Source organism: Aquila chrysaetos, chromosome 7, assembly GCF_900496995.4.
Source record: "Aquila chrysaetos chrysaetos chromosome 7, bAquChr1.4, whole genome shotgun sequence".
NCBI classification, from domain to species: domain Eukaryota; kingdom Metazoa; phylum Chordata; class Aves; order Accipitriformes; family Accipitridae; genus Aquila; species Aquila chrysaetos.
In genome coordinates this window covers 24,365,037-24,391,995 of record NC_044010.1, presented here as the reverse complement: position 1 = coordinate 24,391,995, position 26,959 = coordinate 24,365,037, and the positions used below count along the sequence as shown (strand labels likewise).

General features: G+C 36.0%; 1 protein-coding gene across 1 annotated transcript in view; it reads left to right on the top strand.

The window, feature by feature from the left end:
• The first annotated feature begins 516 nt into the window (after positions 1–516).
• The window catches only part of TMPRSS15 (transmembrane serine protease 15), a 58,225-nt gene continuing 31,782 nt past the window's right edge, over positions 517–26,959 (top strand). Inside the window, exons 1-13 of the mRNA XM_041124968.1 lie at positions 517–661; positions 2,983–3,113; positions 3,416–3,483; positions 4,308–4,352; positions 6,643–6,785; positions 8,521–8,565; positions 10,971–10,975; positions 11,320–11,416; positions 13,394–13,513; positions 19,201–19,309; positions 22,034–22,143; positions 24,110–24,247; positions 26,041–26,190. Coding sequence (XP_040980902.1) covers positions 517–661; positions 2,983–3,113; positions 3,416–3,483; positions 4,308–4,352; positions 6,643–6,785; positions 8,521–8,565; positions 10,971–10,975; positions 11,320–11,416; positions 13,394–13,513; positions 19,201–19,309; positions 22,034–22,143; positions 24,110–24,247; positions 26,041–26,190 — 1,306 coding nt within the window. The remainder of the gene's footprint in view (positions 662–2,982; positions 3,114–3,415; positions 3,484–4,307; positions 4,353–6,642; positions 6,786–8,520; positions 8,566–10,970; positions 10,976–11,319; positions 11,417–13,393; positions 13,514–19,200; positions 19,310–22,033; positions 22,144–24,109; positions 24,248–26,040; positions 26,191–26,959) is intronic.

Below are 26,959 nucleotides of genomic sequence, written 5' to 3'. Positions count from 1 at the left end.
TGCTGAACTATGGCACAGTACTAAACAACTCATTTGCCAGCATTTCCTATATATATAAAATTACTTTTAAAGAAACTTTTTAAGCAGAATGATGAAAGACATGGCTTTCACTGTTGCCCTCATAACTGCACTTGTGAAGAATTACCAAAAAAACCCCGTATAAGCAGTAAATCTGAAGGCAGTATTTTACATTAATTTTCAGTTAAAAATATCAAATGACAAGAAATAGTTCAAATCCAGTGACCAACCTTACATTTCTGTGGTCTTGCTTATTCTTTATCTGAGACATAATCTTAAGTTCTTCCTTTCTGAAGAGATGTCTTTTCTTTATATTTGCATATCTTGTGTACAAATATGACTGTTCAAGAATGTTGTAAAAACCTATGTCAATGAAGTTTTATGATGTAATTAATTTACAAGCATCTCCTATAAATATCTGTTCATGTGGATTATTACCATCCTTTTCAGGTTGTGTCTTTTGTCAGTCCTTAATTCACACAAGCTTTCAAGACAGAAATGAAGCTGAAAAAATCATCTGATACGAAATATGTTCCTATTAGTTACCACGAAATTTTGTTTGCTTCTCTGCTTGCAATTTTTGTGTGTGTTTGTGTTGGACTGATTGTACTTTCATGGTTATCAATCCAGGAGTTAGAACGAGGTAAGTAGCCAACCTTTAACCTTTTCAGGAGTTCTTAGTAGACGTTCAGACTTTGAAGCCAGTGATGTTGTCATTGTAAGTATATTTCATATTTCATGCTATGCTTTTAATGCTGGGGGGGGGAGGTGGGGATTAAGTTTTCCTCTTCTCCTCCCCTGGAAATTAATGTGAACAAAACAGGCAAAAATACAAGCACCTGAAGCATGTCCTGAAGCCTTAGAAATGAATTTTCATGGTTTAGAATTTGGGAGAAGTCCCTGGAATGCAGTCCAAGCTATAAAGTTTTGGTTATTCAATTGCATTCATCAACTAGAGAAGGTAATATCGCAAATTGTGGATTTTTGCTTTTTTCCCCACATATGAGGTTTGACTCAGAAAGACATTGATAATCCACTGAAGTCTGTGGGGAGCTTTAGGTGTCCTACATTTCTTGGAACCTTTTCATTTTTATTAAAAAAAAATTATTTTAAAGTAATTTATTGGTGTGAAAGAGATCCTGCATTAGACAGACAGCCCCCAGCCCTATGTAAAGTTAAGGTAAAGTCATTCTTAATATTTAGCCAATGCTCACAATGTGATAGAATCAAGCTACTGATACACAAAGTAAGCTGAATTTAAAAAACAACATAGGATGATTTTCAAATGGAACTGAAATTTTGGTTCAAAGGTCTTGTGGATATATGTTAACTGTGGCCTGGTAAGGCCACACCTGGAGTACTGTGTCCAGTTCTGGGCTCCCCAGTACATCTAGATTTTAGATTGGAAGGAAATGTATTTAGGTCTATGGAGCCCTCACAGCTAATAGCAAAAAGATGTTTTGAAATGGGGTGAAGAAAACAGGTTAGGCAAAATGTTCAAGAAACAAGTTTTTTCATTATAGTGATTTTTGTAGCTGAAAAAATAATTCTGGTACATTGAAATTTTTGGTGCCTTCATTAACCAAAAGTCCATACTATTTCATACTGAAGCACATGAAGACTAAACTAGCTGTAAGCCATATTTTAAAAAAAACCTGTTTTGTCAGAATATTCATGTCTATTCCTTTAGTTGCTATTGTTTTTCATTCCAGATTTTAAAACTTGTTCTCCCTACTAACTTTCTTCCTAACTTTCTTTCCCTTTTACCAGAATACTATCATATTCCAGTAAAATAAAATGAGCTTAAAGGTAGTGATGGTGTATTATTGCATCTAGACACAGGCTTTAAATTAATGACTTAGGTTTTAGAAGATGAATAGGCAAGAATTTAATCATGTACAAATAATAACTATAAAAGATTTTAAAAAACTATATTTGACATATATAACAAAAAAAAAAAAAAAGCCCTTTGCTATTTAGAAACATTTGTTTAAACAGATTTGCCGTTGTTGTAAGGATAAATGGCCTTCAAAGAAGCTCAAAGTAGTCTGCTGTTACTAGTTGATAGTAGCAAATTGGTGTCCCTAGGCTGTGCCTTCCATCACAAGCCATTTATTATAGTATTTATTAGTTAACTGCTTTTGTCTTGAAACTCCTTTTGGATGTTAATGCCTTCAAACACAAATTAAAAATACCACTAGTACTGTAACTGGCAAGCAAAAGGCATTTTCTATCAATCATCAGCCACATTAATTCAGGTTTTATCTGAAAATTTCCAGTGTGTTACACAGTGAGAAAGTATTTTTAATGTATAATGAATTGCTTTATGCATACCTCATATGCTGTAACATATTAAAAATCAAGATTGAATTTGCAGTAAGGACCAGTTATCTAGTTTCCTCATAAATCCTGCCAGCATTTAATGCATGTATTGGTAAGAAAGGTCAGGTCAAAAATAGTTTAATTAGTCTGACACTAGTGTTTCCAATGCTGTTATCAAAAACAGTGTACATTTATATAAAAAGTACACAGCATTTAATACAGAAAGTGTAAAGTAGTAATTCTTAATATTTTTAATCCAGAACACACAGAAAACTCAAAATTCACTAACTACTATTCTTCCCATGTATTTTTGTCCCTTGTGTTAAACATAACTGGACATACCATTGTGCCCTTTATCCATTCACAGTGCTGCTGGAAAACAGCATTTTAACAGAATTGAAAGTAATGAGAACCAAGGACAAAAAGTATTCATAAAATATGTTTACAGTTGTAACTATTGTAAACATTGACAAATGTCTATCACTTTTAAAATCAGCATAAGCAAAATATCTCTGATTACAAAGCAGAACAGAAAGCTAACAGTTATTGTTTTGATGATCTGTGTGGAGTAAAAGCTAATGTAATGTTTTTCATTTTTTTCTATATAATTCAAAACATTGAATTTTATTTTTAATTATGCAGCTGAAGCAGGTGGGAATACTCATGGTTACATGGGAACATTTGAAATACTCTCTGGGACATCATTCACTCCTGCTTTGCAAAACAGATCATCAACTGATTTCAAAGTCCTTGCCTTTGACGTTGAACAATTGGTAAGAACCTATTGGTCTCTGGTTAATTCAAGACTATTTGGTAGGTACATTAATTCCCTAACACAACCTGCTGTTGATGGCTTTTTCCTCTCCCCAAAATGAGATATTTCAGGTCCTAAGCCTGGTCAGAACTCAATATATTCCTTATTTGTGAAAATCAGTGAAAGATCAAAGAAAAAGTTTGCTTCTGTAGTCTAGATTTGGGAAGGAAAAATTATTTAGCATTAAAACCATGAATGCAGTGTACAACTGGGTGTATTTTTAATTACTGTATTTGTTCAAGATTTCTCTTTTCCATATAGATACAAAAAGTTTTTCAAGAAAGTGATCTGAAAAATGAATTTGAGAGATGTGAAATTTCCCAGTTCAAGTAGGTACAATTTAATTAAACTTTGCAAATAAAGGTCAAAAGTCCTCACTTAGCTATTTCTCTCAGTAGTACTTACCAATACCTTGCTTTCCAAGAGATCCTTGGGAACATCCTATATTATTCCTTTCATGTCTTATCTCTTCCAAGTGCTGCTGTGGGAAGTTTGACACCAATGTGTTTCCTGGGGCAAACTTGCTTCTCAGACTCCTATAAGTCCATGCCTGGACCAAACCAGTAAGGCTGAGCCCTAAGACCAACTCACAGAACCTCTATATTTTAAAGAATTGCTAATTTATTTTTTTTCCCCCAAGGTTTATTAGTTGTGCTATGTTTGCAGGGTTGCTGGCCCTTGCCATCTAGAAGAAAGTTCAGGTTAGAGATCTGCTGGCATAAGCTCAGATGAATGGAAATACACTCCTATGTCCCTATGGACATGGATTCTCTTAACTTACTTTCCTTAGGGTGTTAGCAAGTAAGGCTGTCATTTGACACCAGGTAAAGCTGCACCCTGTGTCCCCTGAAGAGTCCATAAAAAAGGTCCAGTAAGACCTGCTTCATTTATTGAAGCTCGTTTGACCTCATTTTTCAATATCCTGTTATGTTGGTTGTCCTACTGAAGGCCAGCTGGCAAAAAAGTCCAGTATATGCAGTGAGGTCTGTAATGTTAATTCCATCTGCACTGTTCTTAAGGTCCTGATTCAGCAAAACACATGTAATACTCTGTCCCATTATTAAATAGTTTCAGAAGACGCTTCCTATGCAGAACATTATAAACTCAAGGGGAACCATGTGATTTTGTGTTGTGCTTTGGGTTTTTTCTACAGGAAATCTGAAGATGGCCGTGAAAGATTCAAGAAGTCAGAAACTGGGTAATTGCATATGACAAAGTTTACTTAAAATATGGGCAAGAGGCAATGATGCTATTAATTTAGAAACTTCTTCAGTGGACAGTGAATAGATGAAAAAATACATCTTTAGAGATTGGATAAGGCCTTCTAAAGAGCATATGAAGCTTCAAGACATATCTTTCCTCCAAAAAAATCCTGTAGGATTAGAAGAAAAAAAATTTAATAGTCCCTGGGACTATTGAGTTAGAAAGAAAAATGGGAAAGGTAAGGACAGTGAAGTAGGTAGGAAACTACCTAGAAAGGAAAGGATATCAGTTTGTGCTGAGCTTGCTTGTGGAAAGCTGCTTAGACTGGGGGGCAGATCTCACATTATTATTAGGAACTTGGGCTTTAAATAAAGAACGGTCTGATGACACACTATGGTAGGCAAGAACAAAACAGAGGACAAAAGATTAACACCCTATTAGAACTAGAAGACTTTGAGAAATGAATGATGTAATTAGTTGTCTTACACGTGAGACCACAAAATTAAAGAAAAGTGCACATTACATGATGACAGATTATGCAATTCTGTGATACCAGCTGTTCTTGTGATATAAATGTTGTCTGTAAATACATAAAGTGGATAAATACTCAGAGGAGACAGTTCATTTGAATGACCATGCTTGCAAAAGAAAAATGGATATTAGCAAGCTGTGAATACATTCATGTTGAAAATGGGAAGCAGATTTGAATTAGAGCAATCTTTTGATTGGAATAGTGAGGGCATAAACCTAATTAGCTAGAAAGCTGGAGAATGATCACTTTATGAAGGATTTTATAACATCAAGGGAATGGAGTACACAGTGGTAGGAGTAGGTCACTTCCAGGTGACCTCGTGAAGGTAGATACAGTCAGCACAATTTGGTTTCTGCACATAGAATGGGACTATTCTCATCAAAATCTGGGCATCAAAGATGGAGACATCTCTGAGCTAGTTGCTCAAGACTCTCTTTGTAAGTGATGGGTTTTTAGAGTTCTCTCATCTGGTCAGTTTAGATGCCTTTTTTAGGGGGAGATCAATTATGCCAAAGAACAGCTTATGTCTTTCCATCAACTGCAGTAGGAATCTAGGTATCTGCACTGTAAACATCTATATTTGGTAAAACCAATTCCACCCCTGTATCTTGACACAAATACCACAGAAATCACAGAAAAACCTGATGTCAGTGAATGTTGGATCTGGCTTTTAATACATCAGCAAGGATCTGCCTTCATTTCTGCTTTGAAATAATAATTGAAATGTTACTTTGTCTCAGAAACTATTTTCTAGTTGACTCCATTTAAAAAGTGTTTACCCCTTTGGGCAATCTCCTTGTTATTTCACCCTTGAAACTCTGCTGAGTCACAAGGTTAGCAATAAAAGCTTTTGTTTGCTCAGCATGGCCCAGAGGTTATCAAAAAACATGTAAGAAATTAAAGAGATTTTTTTCCATATATTGCAAATTGCAAACTAAGCTTAGCAAAATGGCAGGATTAATCACACCTTATCAAAAAGCACTACTGAGTCAGTTGCAATTGGGTAGTATAAATGCTTAAGAATAAAAAAGTTTGAACCTAAATTTAAGTAAATGGAGAAAAACTTTAGCAAGCACCATACTTTGATGCTACCTTAATCTAGCTACAAATATAAAACTTAATAATAGTATCTGGAAGGGATGGCAGAGAGCAAACAGAAAACACTGTGGAAAAAATTCAGGCCCCATAGAATTTAAATGTGGTTTAACCACTGATTTCAAAATATCTGTGCTTGCAGCCATTACTGTTTCTTTATGAGAATCCAGGCAATCACACAGCAGATCCTCACAGATGCAGAATCCACAGATTCTTTGCTTTATAAAAGTGATCACTTTGTATTATATTTTTATAACATGAATATATTATATAATTTTCATAACACTTCAAGGTTCACAATCAATATTTTAGGGCTTAAACTAGGAGACCCGTTGAATAACAATAAACCTACTTCTCCTTTAGTTTATCCAAATTCAGCTCCATTGCAGCAATTGATATGAATGTTGTTTTGTTTTTTTCCCACAGTGAAAATAAGAGTAGATAAAGAAAAAAAACCCTGTTTCTCCAAGGTTCAAACTAACCTGATAATTAAGAGGTGTTCCTTTATGTGTCATCTTTGCCAGCCAACACTTAAAGAAACTCTGACTTTGCAAATGAACCCTTGTTGGAATGAAATACTGTCTAGATGATAAGTCATATAGCAAATTTACTTCATTAGCTTGTATAACTAATCAGCTTCTCTGTTTTGTATTGCTAGTGTTGTTGTGATCTTCAGCCTTTATTTTACCCAGATGGTAACAGTTGAGAAAATAAAAAATGAGCTGGTTTTGGGTTTCAACGCAAATAAAACTAATCTTACCCAGACTTTGAAAATTGATGTGAACAGCATACAAGTCACAGGTAATGCTAGTAAACATTTTTTTCTCTGTAGAAACCCTTGAGAACTACGGGTAACATGAATGAAAACTTTGGCTCCTAAGGGAAAACTTTGGCAAAGGGATTGTTACTTATGCTTATGGGTACCCTCCTTCCCCATTACAGAACTAACAGTAGCAGCTGAAAGAACCATTTACAACCTTGTCAACTAGAAAGTATGAGTCAGCATTGTGTGTTCACTAAGCAGGGAGTAAAGGACAAAGTTGTGATTTTCCAGTGAAAACCACTCAATTTCATGTCTTTTATGTAACATAACATTTCTAATTTCGTTATCCCTCAAATTAAAGCAATTAAGCCCCAGCTGTGTTGTTTCATAAGTAAATGCAATTGCCATTTTGTTTTGCTAAAGAATAAAGAAAAGGGCTCAGCCTCACAGTGAGTGAAGACTTATTTATTGAAAAGATTTCAGTAAGAACAACAAACTGAATACAGAGTGTGGCTTCTGGAGAAGTATGCCCAAGGAACTGACTTCATATTCCTCTAAAGCTTAGGTAAAGTGTAAATGGGAAAAAAAGGCATGTGGCTTTAAAGATTAGGTAGTTTTAAATTCTGCAAATATATAAATATAGTGATTTTATGTAAGTACTAGAAAATTTATCGAAGCCTAAATGGAAGCCCAAAGAGATCAATGGAAATCCTTGTTTTTACCTCAATAAGCTTCAAAACAGACCTTCACTGAGAGTGAGGATAAAAAGTAATTTGAATCCTTTGAAGTGGAAGTTGATTAGCTGACATTTGAAGACCTGCTGGAAATACTATTAAGTAGCAACTGATTGCTTTAAGAGGAGTGGGACATCTGGTGTGCAATGTCTCTTACTCTATTCTAAAAGGTACATTTTTTGCTAAGTACTTCAGGTATTCAAAGGCTAAATTCAGAGTCTTGACATCTTTATTTCTCTTTACTACTTGCACCACATATAAGAAGTTGTTCTAAATAACTGCACATCACTGTGGAAAGTGATTGCTCATTATACTTCAAAAATGTCACCAAAGAAAATTATGAAGAGCTTTTTAAAAGGTTGTATATCTATTGATGAACTTTGAAGTAGTCAAACTTTTCTTGCTGTGGATCATTAAAATGCCTCTTTTCACATGAGATACCATCTGTCCATTTCATCAGGAGTGCTTCAATAAAATAACAACTATAACTAATTAGCGATCATAATCATATATGGCATTTTTGCATCCTATATCTCAGTATGTTCTGCAAGAGAAGTCCTATTCCTATTTCAGAAGGGGAGGCAACTACAACACAGGTGTGACTAACTTGAAATCACAGTTTTCACAGTGATTAGAAGTAACTCAGTTTCTTGCAAATTATCCCAGGTTAATTTTAACTCATTTATCTGATCTAAATACTGTTCTATAAGACACAGGTCCTCTGAAAATCTCCATAGTATAAAAAGTGTCAAGACAGAGATTTCCCAGATGAAGACATTTTATATGCAATACAATGAATGGGGGTTGAGGATTGAAAGGGATTAATACAGACCTTTCCTCCTTAGGAAGATCATAGAGTTTGAGAAAAGGCTGGGAACAGGGTGAGATGTTCAAAAGGAAGGAAGCAGGACACTGCTAGTGATTTAAAGAGAAGTAGTCACAGCTGATTTTTTTTTTATTTAAACTTTCTTTCTCTGAGTGGTGTCAAACTAGATATTGCGCTATAAAAGGAGTTTATAATGAACTTGCTTTCTTCCAGTAGCTGCTGAAAATCTTACTACAATGATGCCTTTAACTTCACCAGGTCAGTATCTTTTACAAAATAGAAACTATTTTTTTTTACCAATACATGAAGAAACATAAGACTTGCTGTTCAGGTAGTATAATGTAGTAATGCTGCCTTAGCTGTAATTGGGGCTTGACTTCTAGGGTCCATTCAGTGATAGTTAGCTGCTCTTCATTGTTTCTGACCATTTGAGCAAGCAGTGATCTGAAGTCTGTACAAAAGCTCTAAGACCTTAATTAGTGAATCAAAACAGAAGTTGAATCTCCATCAGCCAGCTGAGTGGCAAGCTGAAGTTTTCACAGATTTAGGCAGGTAGATGAGGCTGGGGAATCCTACTCTTATGCTGTGGTTACCAATATACTGAGCAATGTTGATTGATAGACTTTCCTTCCACTATCACTGGAAGTCTTAGGATGATAGGGTATGAAGCAGACACAACTCCTTGGTCTCGCAAATTCACTGACCACAAACCTGCCAAAAGTCAGTCAGAGAGCTGAACAATACAGCAGGTGCTTTGTAGCACTAGATGCAGGTAGAGTTGTTGCATACAAACTGCATACAAATTATCACATACAATTCTCCAGGGCAGGGTATCAGACCAGGAGCTTCATGCAATTTATGTGAGCTAAAGAAAGGCACCTATGAATATAGGAGCCAAGTATTTACTGGTAGTCTAATTACAGCCATAACAATGAAAGTGTTGTATTAGTCTAGTTACAGGCCAACTAACGCGTATAGTCCAAAGTATACAACTACTACAGCTTATTCCCAATGATACAGTTAAAACTGCTAACACACGAATTTCCTCTTATCTATCCATTCCTCTGGTATGCTATCTCAATGCTTCTCTGAGTCCTAAGTTCAATGGTGCTAATCATCCTCAAGAAGAAATGGGGAGGTGCGGGTGTGGTGGCAGGGGAAGGGAGTTGGGAGTTGTCAGCACCCCAGGCTGGAATGGAATAATATTCTTGGTCTGGATTCCTTCCCACTTGGTCCTGGGTCTGCTTGGGGTCATTTTTGTATGTTTGCTAACAGTGTCTGCCTCCTTGCTCTTTCTGTTTCAGTCCAAATCCCACGATATACCCAAGTTTTACCATATGTGGTATGTTTACATCTGCTGGATGCTTGGGTTTTGGCTCTGTTGACACTAAAACCATCCTCACCCACCTCACATGTTACTTTAGTGAGACCACACGGTAGTTGACCATTTGTGATTTGTGCTTATACCACTGATGCCTCTGTCACTGTCCTGTGCTTTTCCTCTCATGGCTTTTGCTGTCAACTTATGCATGCACTTTTGGAAGTGCCTGTAACAATCCCAATTTTTTTCAACAGTCTTCAAGACATAGCTTCCTGATAATTGTTTCATTAGAACTGCTTGCTCATGCATACACCCATGTTTTAGGTCTTTTAATGTTTGATTCCTTCCAAAATAGTGATCCTTTAGGAAATATGTAGACAGATATGTAGGTAGATACATATGTACATAACACTTTGGAAACTACTGTGAAGGTATGAATGAAGCTTCCTTCTTTGAATGTAGCTGTGCAAGAGCAACAGTCCATCCAGCTGCACCCTTCCTACACCTTCTGCTGGGCTCTCCTCTCCCTCTGTCTGAGGAACTGTGTCTTAAATTTACTGACATAGAATGGTGCATAATCCATTTAATGCAAAATGCCCTAGCTTAGCTTAATAGTGTTTGCTAAATCAGCATGTTTTGACAGAAAATTGGTAGGAAGTCCTCATGCAAGTTTGTGCACTAGTAAGTCTGAGAGAGCAGGAACATCTAACAAAAGTAAGTCTGTGTTGGCCAATGATCAGCAACTTCTGCCAGCAAAACTGATAGATGACAAACTATAGAGAAGGCAAGAAGGCCTTACTGCATCTCTTTCTTTATTCCTTCTGGCCCTTCATCTTATAAACTAAGGGAGAGGATCCATTAACTGCAGTGACATGGGGATCTTTTTCAGCTGAGGACATCATCATCCTACTCACATATTTGAGTCTTAATCTAGAAAGTAAAAATAGTAAACAGGGATGCTAATGCAAATTCAAAGTGAAATAAAAAGACTATTTGGGAGCTGGAAACACCAGGGCCATCCTCAGTGATTTTTATTAAAATCACATCAAAGTAGAAGTTGTGTTGGAGCAATCACAAATAAGCATTCCATTTTTCCAGAATGGTTTGCAGTTTACTATCACTAATACAAATCTACTTATGTACCTAGGCATTTGTTCATGTGTGAATATGTATACACACAGGTATGTATGTATGCCTGTATGTAAATATACAAATCCTAGACAGATTTGAGGCTTCTCTCCTCACACTGTGATAACTGATTAGTTTAGCAATCTTATTTATAAGAAAACGTACATACACATTATAGTACTAATATTAAAGTTGTCTTATCTTGTTTCAACAGATCCCGTGACTCTAATTACAAGCTCCCTGACACCAACTTCAGGTCAGAACTTTTCCCTACCAGGGAAAGACAAGAAAGTATTGCTGTTATTTTATTGGGAAAAAAAAAACCCCGAAAGTCTTTTGAAGTTATTGAAAAGCATGTGACTAATGCTAAAAGAATGAGATTTAAAATACACTTGTGTTCTACATTATTTTTCTTATGTTTATTGTGACATTTGACCTTTAGGATCAAGCCACTCAAGCTGGTGTTACCATATCATTACCTAAACTGGGGTGTGTGGATACAGCAAATAATGCAGATGTAAGAGCAGACTAGCTGCTGCTTAGTTCTGCCCAAGCAACTGCAGAGGTGCTGCCAGAGAGCAAGAAGTAGAGTTCTAACTTTGGGTTGTCTTTGCCCAGGTTCAGGACAGCTCACCACAAGCAAGTTCTCAACAACTGTAGGTAGGTAACTACGGACGGGGAGAAGCAGGGAGTTTATATGAAACAGTCTGAGATCTCAGAATTACACTGTTTGCCTACGGCCTCTTCTCACATCATTCAACTCTCACATTCCATTCCTACAAATACATGATATGCGGGTTTACCTTTGATTTGACCAAGGAGACCTCTTCAAGGAGAAGGGACTTCTAAGACTGTACATTCTACAAAAATGGTATATGTGTTGTGTATATTGATGTATATATTGACACTCCTACTGACTGCTCATTTTTGTTTCCTATTATTTCTTCGTGCTCTTTGGAAAAAACAAACAAACAAACAAAAAAACCCAACCTGTTAGCAAACTCTCACATGACTTCCAACAGACAGAAAGCCAAAGCTGTCTGAATCTTTGAAAACCTCCCCTAGCCTTATTAAATGGTGAAATATATATGACATTTATAAGCATTTTCAAATGGGTCTAATGTATTTACTGCCATTTTTTAGCTGAGTATAGCAATTACATTGCAATTTAGGGAAATTTTCTGTTTAAAAAAAAGTCGTTTTACTAGAAAATGTTAATTTCTTTCTATCCAGTAGGTGGCAATGCTGTTTAGTTTTCTGAGTGAAGACTAAACCTAGAATTGATCATGTCGTGTGTAAACAATGTTTTCTTGCATATTGGGCTTGTGCAACACATATTCCTAGATTATTGGTTGGGGTTTTGTTCTGGGTCTAGAACGCACAGTTTCGTCTCTGTTCATCTGTGGCCACTCATTGGCACTGTATCACTTCCAACACTTGACTAAACTATGTTTGGTTTGTTTCAATTACCAGTTGGATGCAAAATGGCAGTTCTTGCTTTACAGTGTCTTCATTGCTAACACTGAAAGTGTTTTGTAAAGCACTTTGAAATATTACAATGCATCCAAACCAATTTCAGTCCTTGTCACTTATGCTGATATACAATATCATACAAGCATTTACTTAATCTGATTACAGAACTAACAGTTTTATGAAAAAGTAAATCAAGCAATAATGGTTAGAAGCTGCAAGATCAGTTTTACAAATTAATATTTTTCTCTCTTGCATAAGAAATTTTTACCTTTTTCTGTACTTCAGTAAATGCTTGCTGAAAAAGAACTATGTGAATAGTGCTGAGTGAATAGTTTCCACAGATTTTAATGCAATTTTCAAGAATTTTGAAATTAGTAGTTATCCAAAGCTTATTTTAGCTGCATGTTTTTGTTCACTTTAATAGGACCTACTTGAATTCTACAGATGTCTAGGACCAAAACTATCTAAAGACTAAAAGAGCATGTTTGCACTGGATGACCATTTATGCTCTAGTAAAACACTATTAGTGAGATTCCACAATTTTAAGGATCTGCCCATGTATTCTTTTTGCAGAAATTCGCCCTTAACTTATAAATACAATTTGCAAATCTGAAAAGAATAAGGTTTCTGATATTCCTGGTATTTCGAAATCCAGTCTTAAAGGCTTTCATTTTCAAGATATGCTGGTTAAAAAATGAGATTCTTTAGCATGAGGAAGTGCAACATTGTGATGTGTTGAAGTTGAAGAAATTAAATTAAATTATATTACTAAAACCAGAGATTTTTCACTGTTATTTAAACCAAAGTACAGTTTTCTCATGTTATTCAAGCATAAGAAATTGGAAAATGTCATTTATTGTATTGCATAAAGTAGTTTATTTGGGCAGAGGAAGGAAATGGGAATTCATGGAAATTTTCTTCCAGCCCTATTTCAAGCTTAGTTTCAAAAAATATGTCACTTCTGAGAACTTCCTCCATACTGTGCTTAATTTATCTTCTTAGTATGTGATATTTCATTCCAGGCTTCTAAAAATGCAGTTTTGTAAAACACAATAGAGCAGTTGATTTGATTTGTGCTAAAGTAACCAGAGGTGAGTCAATTTTCCTTTGTAGTGAAACTGCGTTACTGCTGTGCTGTTATTGCTATTGTCCTTATTATTTCAGCTGAGTGTTTGCTACCTGCTGAACTTTGTGATGATGGTGTAACCTGCATTAGAGAAGATTTATTTTGTGATGGAGTCTTGGACTGCCCGGATGGTTCAGATGAATCTGAAAAAACGTGTGGTAAGAATGTAAACCCCTGTGAATCAGTCTTACTAAACATACTTAAACTTGTCAGTAGTTTGTAAATTGTTTATAGGCAATAAACTGCATGGTGAAGTCCAAATCAATTCTACTAAAAATATTAACAAGAGAGATTGTTATAATCTTTATCTTCTAAATAGAAACAGTTTTCTTTAAAATTCTCATTAATGAAGAATTTGCTTAATAAATAATGAAGAAATACTACAATCTGGCTGTATTAATATAAAATAATATAGAAATTATTGGTTACTATATAAATAACATAAATATAATGTAAATTATAAAATAATATAGAAATTTCATATGAAGTTGTGTACCAGTAATATCAAATAATATTCCTTTAAAAAAAAAATTATGACCCTATACAAATATAAAGTCACATTATCTAGTATCAGAAACCACCTAATGGCATATTTGGAGTCAGAGGAGAGCTTTCTCTTTTGATTCTAGCATTTAGAACATCATCATACAAAACACGACAAACAGCTTTTCCCAGGTTACTATGTACACTCAGATACATTGATGTTGTACATCCAGAAACATAGATGGGATGCAGGGGGAGGAGGGTGGGCAGTGCAGCATTTTGCAGCCAGGGGAGGTGAGTGTGACTGCAGGATGGAGCCCTGGCAGGATGTCTTAACTCTGTTGGCCACACACCTGCATCTCCCTACACGGATTGCTAGGGAATAGGAGTGTCTGTATGACTCTGACACAAATGTTTGGGTTGCTGGCACCGCTGTGAGAGATGCAAGATGAGGATGTGAAAATCTGGGCAAGGGGCTCTAGGTGGCCCTGCCTGAGCAGGGGGTTGGATGAAATGACCTCCAGAGGTCCCTTCCAATCTCAACCCTTCTGTGATTCTGTGAAAGTCTTACAAACCTGAAACCTGATAGGTTTTTAACGGAAAAAGCTTATATCCTTCAGTACCAGTGAGTTTATTTGCCTTTATCTATCTAGTTTCCCTGAGCACCTTTTTGTGCAGAGCAGCCACTGTTCCATGCAGCAGTGAACACTGTGAAATTGTACCGAGGAGTCTGACTACATTGCTGCTTACCAAAGTGAGTGTGCAGCTTTTTGGTGGGGAGGTATGCATGTTAATGTCTGCATTGCTCTTCACAGTCTCAGCTCTCAGTTCAAAGTCTGTAAAGTTTTCCTGCAAAGAGAACTTTGCAAATGTTTTAGGAAAAGTTGGAGCGATTAACTCCCCAAGTGTTGTGGTTTGTTTGGTTGTTTTTTCTAGAATTTGGTGCTAGAAATCTGGAAAGCTTATTTCCCTTCTGCTGTGAGAACAGCCTTCTGAGCTCTCCTGAGAATAACAGTGGGGGCAGTCCAGTCTGAGCTTTCAGAAACTTGTAAAATGCTGGGCTCTAGTTTAAAAACAAACAAGCGAGTAAAAGACCAATTTTTTTTAAGGAATCTGCAAGCCTGATTCTGAAGGCTGATGACAGAAGTGTAATTTTCTTCAGGAATAAAAAGGTGAATTGCAGACCTGCCCATTACTTGCATTCTTCTGAGTGCAGCCAATTCAGAAGGGAGAGATAGCTGAACTTCTGGGGGAAAATATCCATCAAAATACTTCAGTAGAATATCAACTGAAACACATCCAAATGTCTTTTCTAGATTAACAGCTGCATCCAGCTAGATCATAAGGATGGTGGGCTCTGAGCAGGTCCCTCTACAGTTGAGGAAATCAGAAGGTCTTGAAGTAGCTTCAGCTAGATCTTTGTTTCACTGCAGGCGTTAAGGTAGCACAACCTGAGACTTACTCAGTCATTCATTTCTACAATCATACTGTTGTTTTGAGACATGCATTTTTTGGGGGGGTTTTGTTTTGTTTTATGTTATTTTTTTTTTTAGCTATAGCTAAATAAAAAAGTGCAGATCCATATAGTTAAAAAGTAGTGTTATACATCTCATCAAAATGAATGCTTTTTAGTTACTATGAATGATTAGGTCTGAGTTTACAAGTTTTGCTCACATTTTATTAAAGATATTACAGTCAGACCTGTTATATAGGACAGAATTTAATTGATATTCATACATTGGTAGATACGGACAAAAATAAGCTCACTTACTTGCAGTCAAAGCTATGTAAACATGACTCAGCTGTGCCTTGGAGGCTACACAGTGGTTTAAGTTATGAATTGTGCTTAAGCAGGGTTTTTCAGCTGAGGCATAGCCTCTTATGCACATGGCTTTTGGAGCTGATTTGCATCTCTCCCTGAATCTCTACCAAATATATGTTGTGAATGCCCTGCTCCTTTGTAACTGAGCATATTATTTCTTAATCAGCATTTTAACAGTCACTAAAGAATATGCACAACTGAGATAAAAATTTCAGGAATGTGCATACAAGTAAAAATAGACAGAATGTCTTAAGGAAACTAGCTACAGTTATGCTCCACTTCAGGGAGCTGGATCATTTGTCCCTGTTCATCTTCACTGATGCCTGGTATTTCCAAGCAACTCATTCAGTTACCATTAGTTTAGCAGTTTCAGCTCATAACCTTACAGAAATACAATTCTGTCTGCAGGACAAATTTTTACTCCATGACTCTTACGTTACAATTTAGCCTTAAGATTTTCCATCCAAAAAGTCTGAGCTTTTCTAAATTTATATAATTAGGTTTCTCTAGCAGACTTTACAAAACCAGTGGAATGACTGGCAATAAGCCGTATGCATGTATGGGATACCTGCCAATTCTCCCACCTCTTTCATTTTTGACTTATGTCCCATCCCTAGAGTAACTTAATACAGTCCTATAAAATCTAAAACTGTCTAGATTTTCAGAAGTGCTTCAGAGTTTCAGAGTGAGATTACAGCTAATTCACTATTCATGCTACAAGTGCTCTTGCACACAACAGAGTTGCTGCCCTTTAAACAACTGGGTTTGTTTTTTCATCTTGATTATTATTCCCTTTAGTACTTCTCATTTTAGAATATGTTAATGGTTTTAAAATATAGGGTACAGGGGTGAATTTTAACAGTCTCTCCCTGCATTAGACAGAACTCAGTAAAATCTCAGATTCTCAGCAGAGATTCAGGCAACTGAATGCCTTCACTTTTTTGGTTGTATTGATTAAAATTATCTTGAAAGGTTTCTTTCTGGCTCTGCAATGCAGTGCAGTAACAAAAGGCATTGCAAAAGTGCAGTTAGCAATTTCAGTGAAAGGGTCTCTAGAGAAACGTGAAAGTCTGAACAGCATCTATTAATAATAGCTGGCACTGCTGAAAAGCAGCTATGTAGCACATAAGTCTAAGGAAAGGGAGACTGGAGGCTGATCCCAGGAGGTGTTTCTCTCTACAGACTCTCTTTGCAGTTATTCTATTTCTAGGCTAACGTGTTGTGATTACCTACCTCACAGCATCACTACAGTACTGAGAGAGATTAATCATATGTAAGCCAGGAAGTAATGTACTGCCCTTGGCAGAGAAAGTTCCTGTCAAGCAAAAGATGTGGACTTGATCTGACCAGTTTGGGGAGGTTCTCCCTGCAATTCAAGGATTACAGGATTAAGCCCTCCTAATGTGAGCTGTATGCAACATAAGTAAATAGAAATGGACAGCAAGATGCATGTTGGGGAAGCAGTGAAAGTGATTCCTATAAAACATGTCTCCTGTCTCATTAGGAGAACAACTGAGGCTTTTCTTAGGGCTCCAGGAGGAGGCAGAAATGTAAAGACTTCTCTGACCCTGTCCACCTGTGACCACAGCTGCCTCCTCCCCACAATGAGAAAGCACTGGGAGGTTCTTCAGGGAAATAGGACCAGTCCTAGCTATCTTCATGCTCATTCCTGAGATACTAAACACTGACTATTGCTAAGCTGTGACCTAAGGACTTTTCCCTGAATCTTTCTGTCCTGTTTCAAGTTACTCACTGTATGTTAAGAGATAAGAAGAAACAAATAAAAGGAAACAAGAAGAACAGAAATGAATTGTTGACAAAAGCAAACTTTTGTCATTAATCTTATTAATACAGTATGCTGTTTCTCTATTTATTACTGCCAGTGCTATAAACTCCTTTTTAGATCAGGATGTGTCTTGCTAACCACTTGTTAACAGTATCACTTTTTTGTACACTTTGTTAATAACAAGCTGGGCACTTTCCTTCTTCTCACACTGATTTTATTCTTCTCCGTGGGAAATGATTGTAAATATTAGCCCAATTGTACAGACAGGAATCACATGAATTTAAATGGACAGAAAAAGTACTTCTATACTAATTACCAGCTCTAAAGCTGTAGCCTATTCTGATAAAAAGTTATATAGAATAGTAACTTTCTCTTTCATGGACATTTTTTCTCTATGTATTTAAAATCTTAGGTGTTCTGTTTTCCTCTCAAAGGCCATAAAGATTGCAAAGGGGAATATGTTTCTATTCCAGCTTATGCATTAGACATATCATCATTAGTGAAGTTCATTCTGCAGTCTTTATTAACAGTGCATGCCTGAGCCTGACTGAAACAAAGCTTAATTTTTATGTTGTGTTTGCTACAGTGGTAGTCAGAAAGAACTTTACACTTATAAAATGAACAGACAAGGAGCCCAGATTTATCATTTTATATATCATTTCCCAGAGGAGAACTATGCTCAATAAAATTTCCATTTAATTTTCAATATGATTGATTATTCATAATTTGTATAGTCATTATAGGTATGATTTCATTTGTGATGTTAAAGAAAAGGCCTATCTAACTTCTGAGTATCTGCCTCAAATTGATGAACTTGTCCTTACCTCTCCAGATAATCATGTATGGTGCTGATTTTATCCTTATTTGAAAGCTTTGTGATGCTTTCTGAGAAACTGAAGAAAAACCATCATCAGACAGATTCCTAACATAATGTTCAAGAGATGCAGCAAAAGCTTCAACAGTGCTTCAGTGTCTGCTGAAATAAAATAACTCTACATGAATTAGCATCTCCAATCTTGCTGAGGCTTAAAAATAGATTATTTTTTTAATAACTGATTTTTAAACCAAAGAACATGCGTAGAAGGGAATAGCAGCACCAAGGAAACAAAACTAATAAAGCTTTTTGAAAAAATATATGATGAGGGATGACATTTACCTCAGATTAATGAATTCACTAGCTGGCAGGAAACTTGGGATATCCACTTATCTCTTTGACTACTTAGTAATATATAAGGTGAGGAACTAGGAAGGAAGCTCATAGAAGTAGAGATAGCAATAGTCAACTGTATCCCTTCTTGCGTTTATTCATATGATACCAAATTGTTTCTGGTAGTGCAAATACAATTTCCTGATTTAAAATAGCTATAGATAAGAACTGTTAAGGCAAGATCCTGTTTCCTTACAAATGTATAAAATAAAATGAAAGAAAGAGAGTTGGATTAGTTGAATCCAACTGTTGGATTTGGATTATTTGGATTGGTTTGCACTAGTTTGGATTAGTTGGATTGTCTCTAATTTAAAAGTGGATTATCTGTACTACTTTTCTTCTCATATAGTACTTTGAGATCAAATAGTCATAGGAATCAGAAGTAGGAGTAAGTTGGTAGTGTTTTTTACGTTGTCTTCCTATTGTTGCTTACAAAGCATTTCCAAGGTAATCCATGTAAACCAATATCTAAGGTCACCCTCATTTTGGCTCTGATTCTGTTTTTCAAATGGCACTTTGACAAATGTTCTTCATTATATCTTTACAGCTGCAGTTTGTGATGGAAAATTTATGTTGGCTGATTCCTCTGGGTTTTTTAACTCCATGAATTATCCAAAACCATATAATGCAAATATCATTTGCCAATGGATTATACTGTAAGCCGTTTTCCAATAATTTTCTACCTAACACTGTTTTGATTATGAGGTGATACTGTTTCTTGCACATCAACCTTATGCCATTTGTTTGTATTCCCAAACACCCCAGGATGGAAAATATGTAATAACATTTTCTCCTTTGTATTTATGTAACTTTTCTTTAAAAACTTCCATGCCTAACACCCTTCACTATATCAATAATATTCCCACTCAGAAAAATTCTTAGGTATGATTTTGAGAATCTTGTGTATTATATGCATGCACAGGAAAAATAATTGCAAGATATTTGTTTCAAAGTATTACAGTAGATACGAGTCTTTAGGTAATGGTTTTATATGATATAACTAACAGATGGAATTTTCAAGAATTTCCTTGTCATTTATGGGTACACATTGCATCTGGGAGTTTACAGCACCTGTGCTCCTAAGTCATTTAGGAGTATGTTTTAAAAGCGCGTGAGTATCATTTGACATAATAGGACCAAATCCCTTTAAAGCCCTAGGCACAAGAAGTGAAATTTGTTTAATCAAGGATACATACCTACAGGGAGGGACAGCTATTTGACTTTGACACGCTAGGTCCACTTCATAGACCAGGGAGAAAAAAAGATAGCCACAGTATGTGATAAATCTCATCCTAAAGTACATATCTAAAATAAGGTAGAAGATTGTAAGTTGGAGGCTCCTAAAAATCCCTACAATGACTGCCAATTCAGAACTTACTGCTTTGAAAGGCAGTGATTCTTATTATGGCTTTGTAATAATGGCCATTCTTTGATTCTGAGAAGCATTAATTTGGTAGAAGAGTTTCAAAGGAGATTAAGGAAATGCCTTTAAAATTGGATAAGATTTGGAGTTCTCATTCCTAAGGCTCCTTTGAAAGTCCTAGCCTTTGAGTTTGCTCAGGACTTTCGTCTTTACCTTGACACTTCAGGAAAAAGTCATGGTATTCCTTCTGTTTAGTACATTTGTTCTTTCTTATCTTCAGCAATACTATTCACCAATAATTACTGGCTACACCTGGTTTTAAAATATAGGTGTGTCACAGGAGAAGCACAAGATTGTATCCTTCAGAATATAAGCCTGACTTGTTCCTAAGTTCATGGTGTTGAGACATGATTATTTATTGTGCTCAAATTCTGCAAGTGCACTGCTTCCTTCTAAGCTGTTAATTTTGCTTCAAACGCTGCTATAGCTGCAAGAGGCATTGTATTAGGTAGATATCTATACCAGGCATGCAGCTAACAAAAGCTTAATTTTGGAAATAATCATGGGTAATTGCAGGTAATATAGTACAGGTGCTGCAGATCTGTGTAATTACAGATTGATCAATGACAAAAACAACCATATGGTTTTATTTTCCACTCATCAGCTTTAAAAAAATCTGGCAACACTGACAGTAAAGGCCTGAAAAATTCAATGTGGTACTCAGATTTTATCTCCCTTTTGAACACAACTGTTTCTATGAGGAAAGCTTTAGGGTTTTCCAGTAACCAATGAGAGACATTTTGTCCTATTGTTTTTGTTATCCCTTTAAAAATGTGTTAAAAGTCACCCTACAACACATCCAAGATTTGATTTCTCTTCTGCCTTTCTTTGTCTAGAAAGATTTCCCCATTACCTTTAGGAAAAGCTTTTACATTTTCACTCCATTTAACTCTTCCCCAAATGAAGATGTGATTTCCTTTCCTTTTAAAAGTAAGAGCAGAATGCTCGATATTTCTCTGAGAGATTAGCTTCCTGAAAGATTACCTTTTAACTACATGTTTTACTCTTTTCAAACCAAGGATTTTTTTTTTCCTATGGAGAAATATATAACCCCCCCCAAAAAGCAAATGCAAATATTCAAATATTTACTTCATGTTTCTCTACTAATTGGTACTGATAAGCACCAGCAGATTGCTGTTGAAAAGCTATCTTCATCGGGCCTCTCAATTCCAGAAAACAACAAATAGTGGTATAGGAAGCTAAAGCTGATTGTGATAATAGAGTTTTAGAAATTGGACTACTGTATATGTTTCGTGGAAAGGCAATGGGAGAACTACTTAAATATAGATTACTGAAAGAACATAACTGCAGCAAAGTAAAACCCAGCATGTTTTACACTTTAAAGTGACTTTTGTTCTTAAACGTACTGGGTGATGGTTAGGTTTGATAACATGTTCCCAAACAGTGGGTTTGAGATCCTCAAATCTTCATGCAAATCCTGTTTTTATCATACAAGACATTATTTTGGACTTTTAGGAGTCAGATTTTGAAATCTTGTTATTCATATTGATACCATGATACCATTCCTCTGACTTTAGGAATTATACCTGAGCAGTGAGATGTTATCTACTAGTAACACGTATTAAAAAGTAACTGTAAATTAATGAGATGCAGAGAAAACAAAACAAAACAAACAAACAAACAAACAAACAAAACCTGTTCAGCTGAATATCACATTCGGCAGTTTAGAAGATTCAGTTCCTAAAATATACATAACTCCAGTGAGTAAAGGAGTACTTGTACAGCTACAAAAGGTTTATGCCCTATTTCTTTGGTAATTTTATAAACTAGAAATTAGCCAAATAGGTCATCTTGATTAATAATCTTGATTAATGTAATTTCACATTGTTTCTGAACTTAACATCATTCAAGCACACAATGAATTTACTACAGTCAAAAAAAGTTTACTAAAATATGACTTCCAGTTTTGAGGTTTATTTTTCTCTTGTTATCTTAGAGTGCCTCAAGGGTTATCCATTAAACTGAACTTCACTTCTTTTGATACACAACAATATGCAGACAATCTAAATATTTTTGAAGGCATAGGACAAAACAAGATTTTAAGAGGTAAGGTTATTTTTCAGCTAATATTACTTTTCCATTAATAAAGTTTAAGTGGCAAAATAAGTGTTCTGAAGTGAAAAAAATTGCATGTGTATGTTTAAGTGGAAGAATGCATCTGTGTAAATTTACCTTGTTAGACAATTGATCTTGATAAATATATCTACTCTTACAAAGTGACCACATAAATGCTTCCCTAATATATTAAGAAATATCTACTTTTTTTTAAGATCTTATTTGAACAATCTGGATAACTTGATCAGAGCTATGGTCTTGTGGGGTCTATGTTTCACTGGAAATATGTTGTCAGAAGATCCTGTAACATCACAGAGTAACATAAAATGAAAGCATCTAAACTGAAACTGTTGCGAGAAGTACTGTGATACTCCCTGAAATTAATTACAAGCATGGCATTGCTTTCCTCAGACCTTGAAATATTGATGATAACTTATCTCTGTCTCTATATTCTATTCTGGAAAACTGAGATTTTGCCCATTTTTCACAAGACTCAGCCTATTCAGCTGAATTCCATCAAAGGTGTAATACATATACTTGAAGATAAACATATAGAGATAAGTCAGAAAGATATATTGATATTTATCCTCATTTTTGAAAGCAGGGAGAGAATGGGAGTGAGAAATAGGAAAAGACTCATAAAATAAAGAATGGAGAAATTCTACCCTTTCAGTTCTGCTTTGAATTTGACCCCGCTTTGGAATTTCAATTTAGATGTGAGACATTGCTTCAATAATATTGTCTGCAGCAACTGTTAACTTGCATGGTTTTAAGGACTGCTGTGGGGATGACCAGTGATACTACGAAGACATAAAGACAATGTTAAAGACTGTCCTTCAGTGGATTGCCTAAAACTTTGCAGTTTGAGTAGATTTTCAGGTATTAGAAATACCAAATGTAGAGGAAAGAAAGACTACAAGACATTTCCAGATTAAGACTCTCCACTTAAGCAAAAGAACCCGAGAAGGAGAAAGGAAAATAATGCACATATAATTATAAGTGTGAAAGATGATGCCCATTGTCTTTCCTTAATAATTTGGCACTGTTTCAAATATATAGTATTACAAGTAGGTAAATAGCTCCTCCTCAGAAAAGCAAAGTCTCTCTATCTGTGCAAAATTGGGCAAGGACTTCAGAAGAGAAAGAGCAGAGACAAAAACTGTCACAGAACAGTGAAGAATTCTGGATTTTTCATTATCCTGAATATGGTCACTAGTCTAACTCTTGTTGTCTGACATCATATCAGCTTTAGATGGAGAAGCAACTGTTTTACTGTATGATGACTTGTATCAATCCTTTCATTTCACACATATGGAATTTATATGAAAGAATTTAAATTAATTTGAATTTAAAGTAAAAATTTAGATACATTGTACCATAGAATCATAGAACTACCTAGGTTGGAAGGGACCTTGAAAGACCCTCTGGTCCTTTTCATGGAAAAGGCAGCCTAGATGAGATTATCTAGCACCCTGTCCAGGGTCTTTCATTTCTTGGAGCATTGCAATTGTAGTTTCCTTACTCTTTGAATATCTGTAAGTGTACGTGCTAATTAAACTGTGAGAGTAAGTATATATAACAAAAATATGTAATCAATACTGTGATTCTAGAGTTTCACAGTGCATATCTGTAAATTTTGAGAATATTTATAGCACAATAGGCATGGATATGAAGATTATAGTGTTGAATATGTGTACTATAAGAGACATTTCTCCACTAGCTGATATCCATATTGATGGATATGAGAGATGGGATATGCAGAATATTTACATGGCAGCCAAACAGCTAAATGACTTCAGGGTTTTGAAGCTACTGTAGGCAGGATCACAGGACAAGAGGGAAAGCATTCTTTAAGACTCAAAAAGCTAATCCACTGTATTTTTGTGACAGCACTGTGGATCTTAATGCGCATGGGATTTTTTTCTCTCTGACCATATTATTCTTCATTTGTCCTCAGCTTCTCTGTCAGGGACTAAACCTGAGACAATTTACATTTTTTCTCATGAGGCTACAGCACAGTTTATGTCAGATTATTCTGAAAATCACAATGGCTTTAATGCAACGTACTCCACATTTGATGCAAATGAACTAAACAGTAAGTGGTTTTTTTTGTGTGTGTGTTTGTTTGTTACCCCGAAAGCTTGGTGTCCTGGTTTCAGCTGGGATAGAGTTAATTGTCTTCCTAGTAGCTGGTACAGTGCTATGTTTTGAGTTCACTATGTGAAGAATGTCGATAACACTGATGTTTTCAGTTGTTGCTAAGTAGTGTTTAGTCTAAAGTTAAGGATTTTTCAGCTTCTCATGCCCAGCCAGCGAGAAAGCTGGAGGGGCACAAGAAGTTGGGAGGGGACACAGCCAGGGCAGCTGACCCAAACTGGCCAACGGGGTATTCCATACCACGTGACGTCACATCTAGTATATAAACTGGGGGGAGTGGGGGTGGGGGAATCACCGCTCGGGGACTAACTGGGCATTGATCGGTGGGTGGTGAGCAATTGCACTGTGCATCATTTGTATATTCCAGTCCTTTTATTATTGTTGTTGTCATTTTATTAGTGTTATCATTATCATTATTAGTTTCTTCTGTTCTATTAAACCATTCTTATCTCAACCCACAAGTTTTACTTCTTTTCCCAATTTTCTCCCCCATCCCACTGGATGGGAGAGGAGTGAGTGAGCAGCTGTGTGGTGTTTAGTTCCTGGCTGTGGTTAAACCACAACAGTTGGTGAAACTGTATTTTCAGTTTGACAAAATGGAGATGAAAAGGGAAGCAGTATTTTCTGGCCTCAGTCCACTAACTAGATCCACTTTGAGAAACTTTATACTATTTTAAATATCAAATCATTGATTTCAGTGAGACTGTCCACAGGTTCACAGGTTTGTATCTAGCAGTAGGATGATGCCTTACAAAGTTAATCTGTTTAAATAAGAGTAAAACTCTAGCCATATCTCCATCAGATTCCTCTCAGCAAGTTTGTTCACTAATGAACACTGTTGAATCACTGACACTAATCATTATTCTCATTGCCACAAGTACTAGACCCAAATGGTAAAACTAACATTCAGGAAAATACCTGCTTCAGTAAATAGGCACTGGAAGAAGTCCAGATGCAGTAAATCTATGGTGACAACAAAATTCAGCAATATGACTCATGCATTGGTGTTCTTTAGTAGTTGGGAAAAAAATTTAGTTGCAGATTGGACAAGTGAAGGCTTCTTCAGCTGCTAAATTTTGAGCAGGATGTGAATAGAGGATGTGACTGGGAAGGGACGTGCTGCAGGAGGCATCCAGAGTGCTGACAAACCCTTGTCATGTGGAAGCCCTTGCTGAGAGCTGACCTGCACTTCAAGGCACCATGAAAAGACACTGAGCAAAATATCATGGGGAGAAAAGTGATGAGGATGTTGCACCAAATGTATGTGAGCAAAGAAGGAGCAAAGAAGGACAAGGAAAGGGGCATCCCTGGTGCATGGAGCACAGCCCTTATCTTCTGAGCATTCAGCTCTGGTAGTGAGCCCTTTCAGCTGGAGCATTCCAGGCCTTGGCAAAGAAAAGAGGAAAAGAGCAGAGTTAGCCCTTGGTGTTTGCTATGCAAGGGATCCTCTCTCACTCCCCCACATTACTGGTGAAGGATCAGAAAAGAAGGTTGGTGAATGAGTGCAAGAGCATGTAGGGCCACCTTCGGCAGTAGTGTTTTGTTAACAAGTACAAATGACACGTTTATTTGAGTAATTATGTTGCATTGCATAGAAGAAGAAACTGAGTCACTGTGAGCTCCAGTTTTCAAACATACTTAAAAATTTACATCGTCACTCATTCTTATGTAATTCTGAGAAAATACTTAACGTCTCTGTCATTTTTATTTACTAGAGGTTCTTATTCACAGATTATGAGAAAGTCAATTGCACTTTTGAAGATGGCTTTTGTTACTGGATACAAGATTTAGATGATGATTCAGACTGGGAGAGACTTCAGGGTCCTACCTTTCCCTTTGTGAGTGGTCCTGATTTTGATCATACGTTTGGCAACATGTCAGGTAAGATCAAACACAAGTTGCTTGCAGATTAAAGGAAAATCTTGATTTAGCTTATGTTATACCACTGTACAATGGATTCTTCATAGTGGTAGTATTGGGATGTAATTTTATTCTGCCATAAAAATGAGACAGGACTACCATATAAAACATTTTATGCTACTAATTCCCATCTTGTGGAAATATACCAAAACTAAAAGAAGAAATAAAGGAATATTTAAAGTGATTAAAGTGTGAGGTACTGAAAAGTTTCAATGCTATTAATATTCCAAAGTGCCTTATCGGAGAAATTAATTTCTATTTTGCAACAGTGTTATAGGTCAATAACTGCACATTTACCTTAAGGAAAAAAACAAGTATAGTTACATTTTAGGGAAATCACTTCAATTTCATCCCCATCTACTGGTGACATCCTCATGGTTGTCACACAATAACTTTGATTTAACATAAAGTTGACCTGCAGGGTACATAGGGCACCTGTGTCCCCAGTTAGAATCGTACACCAAACACACTAATTTTCAACACATGTGCAAAACACACAAACAACTGCTATAGCAAAACAACTTAATTGGAAGAGTGATCATATCAAATGTGGGTTTTAATTAAAGAGACAATACTGATAGGAATCAGATTTTGAATGTGTATCATGAATGCTTAGACTCCAAAGGTTTTTTTCTGCTTCAACAGGAAAACCAATCTCTTTCTCAGCTGATTCATCAGTCCAGCTAAAACTACTTAACATCATAACTTGGATTTTGCAATGGTTATATGT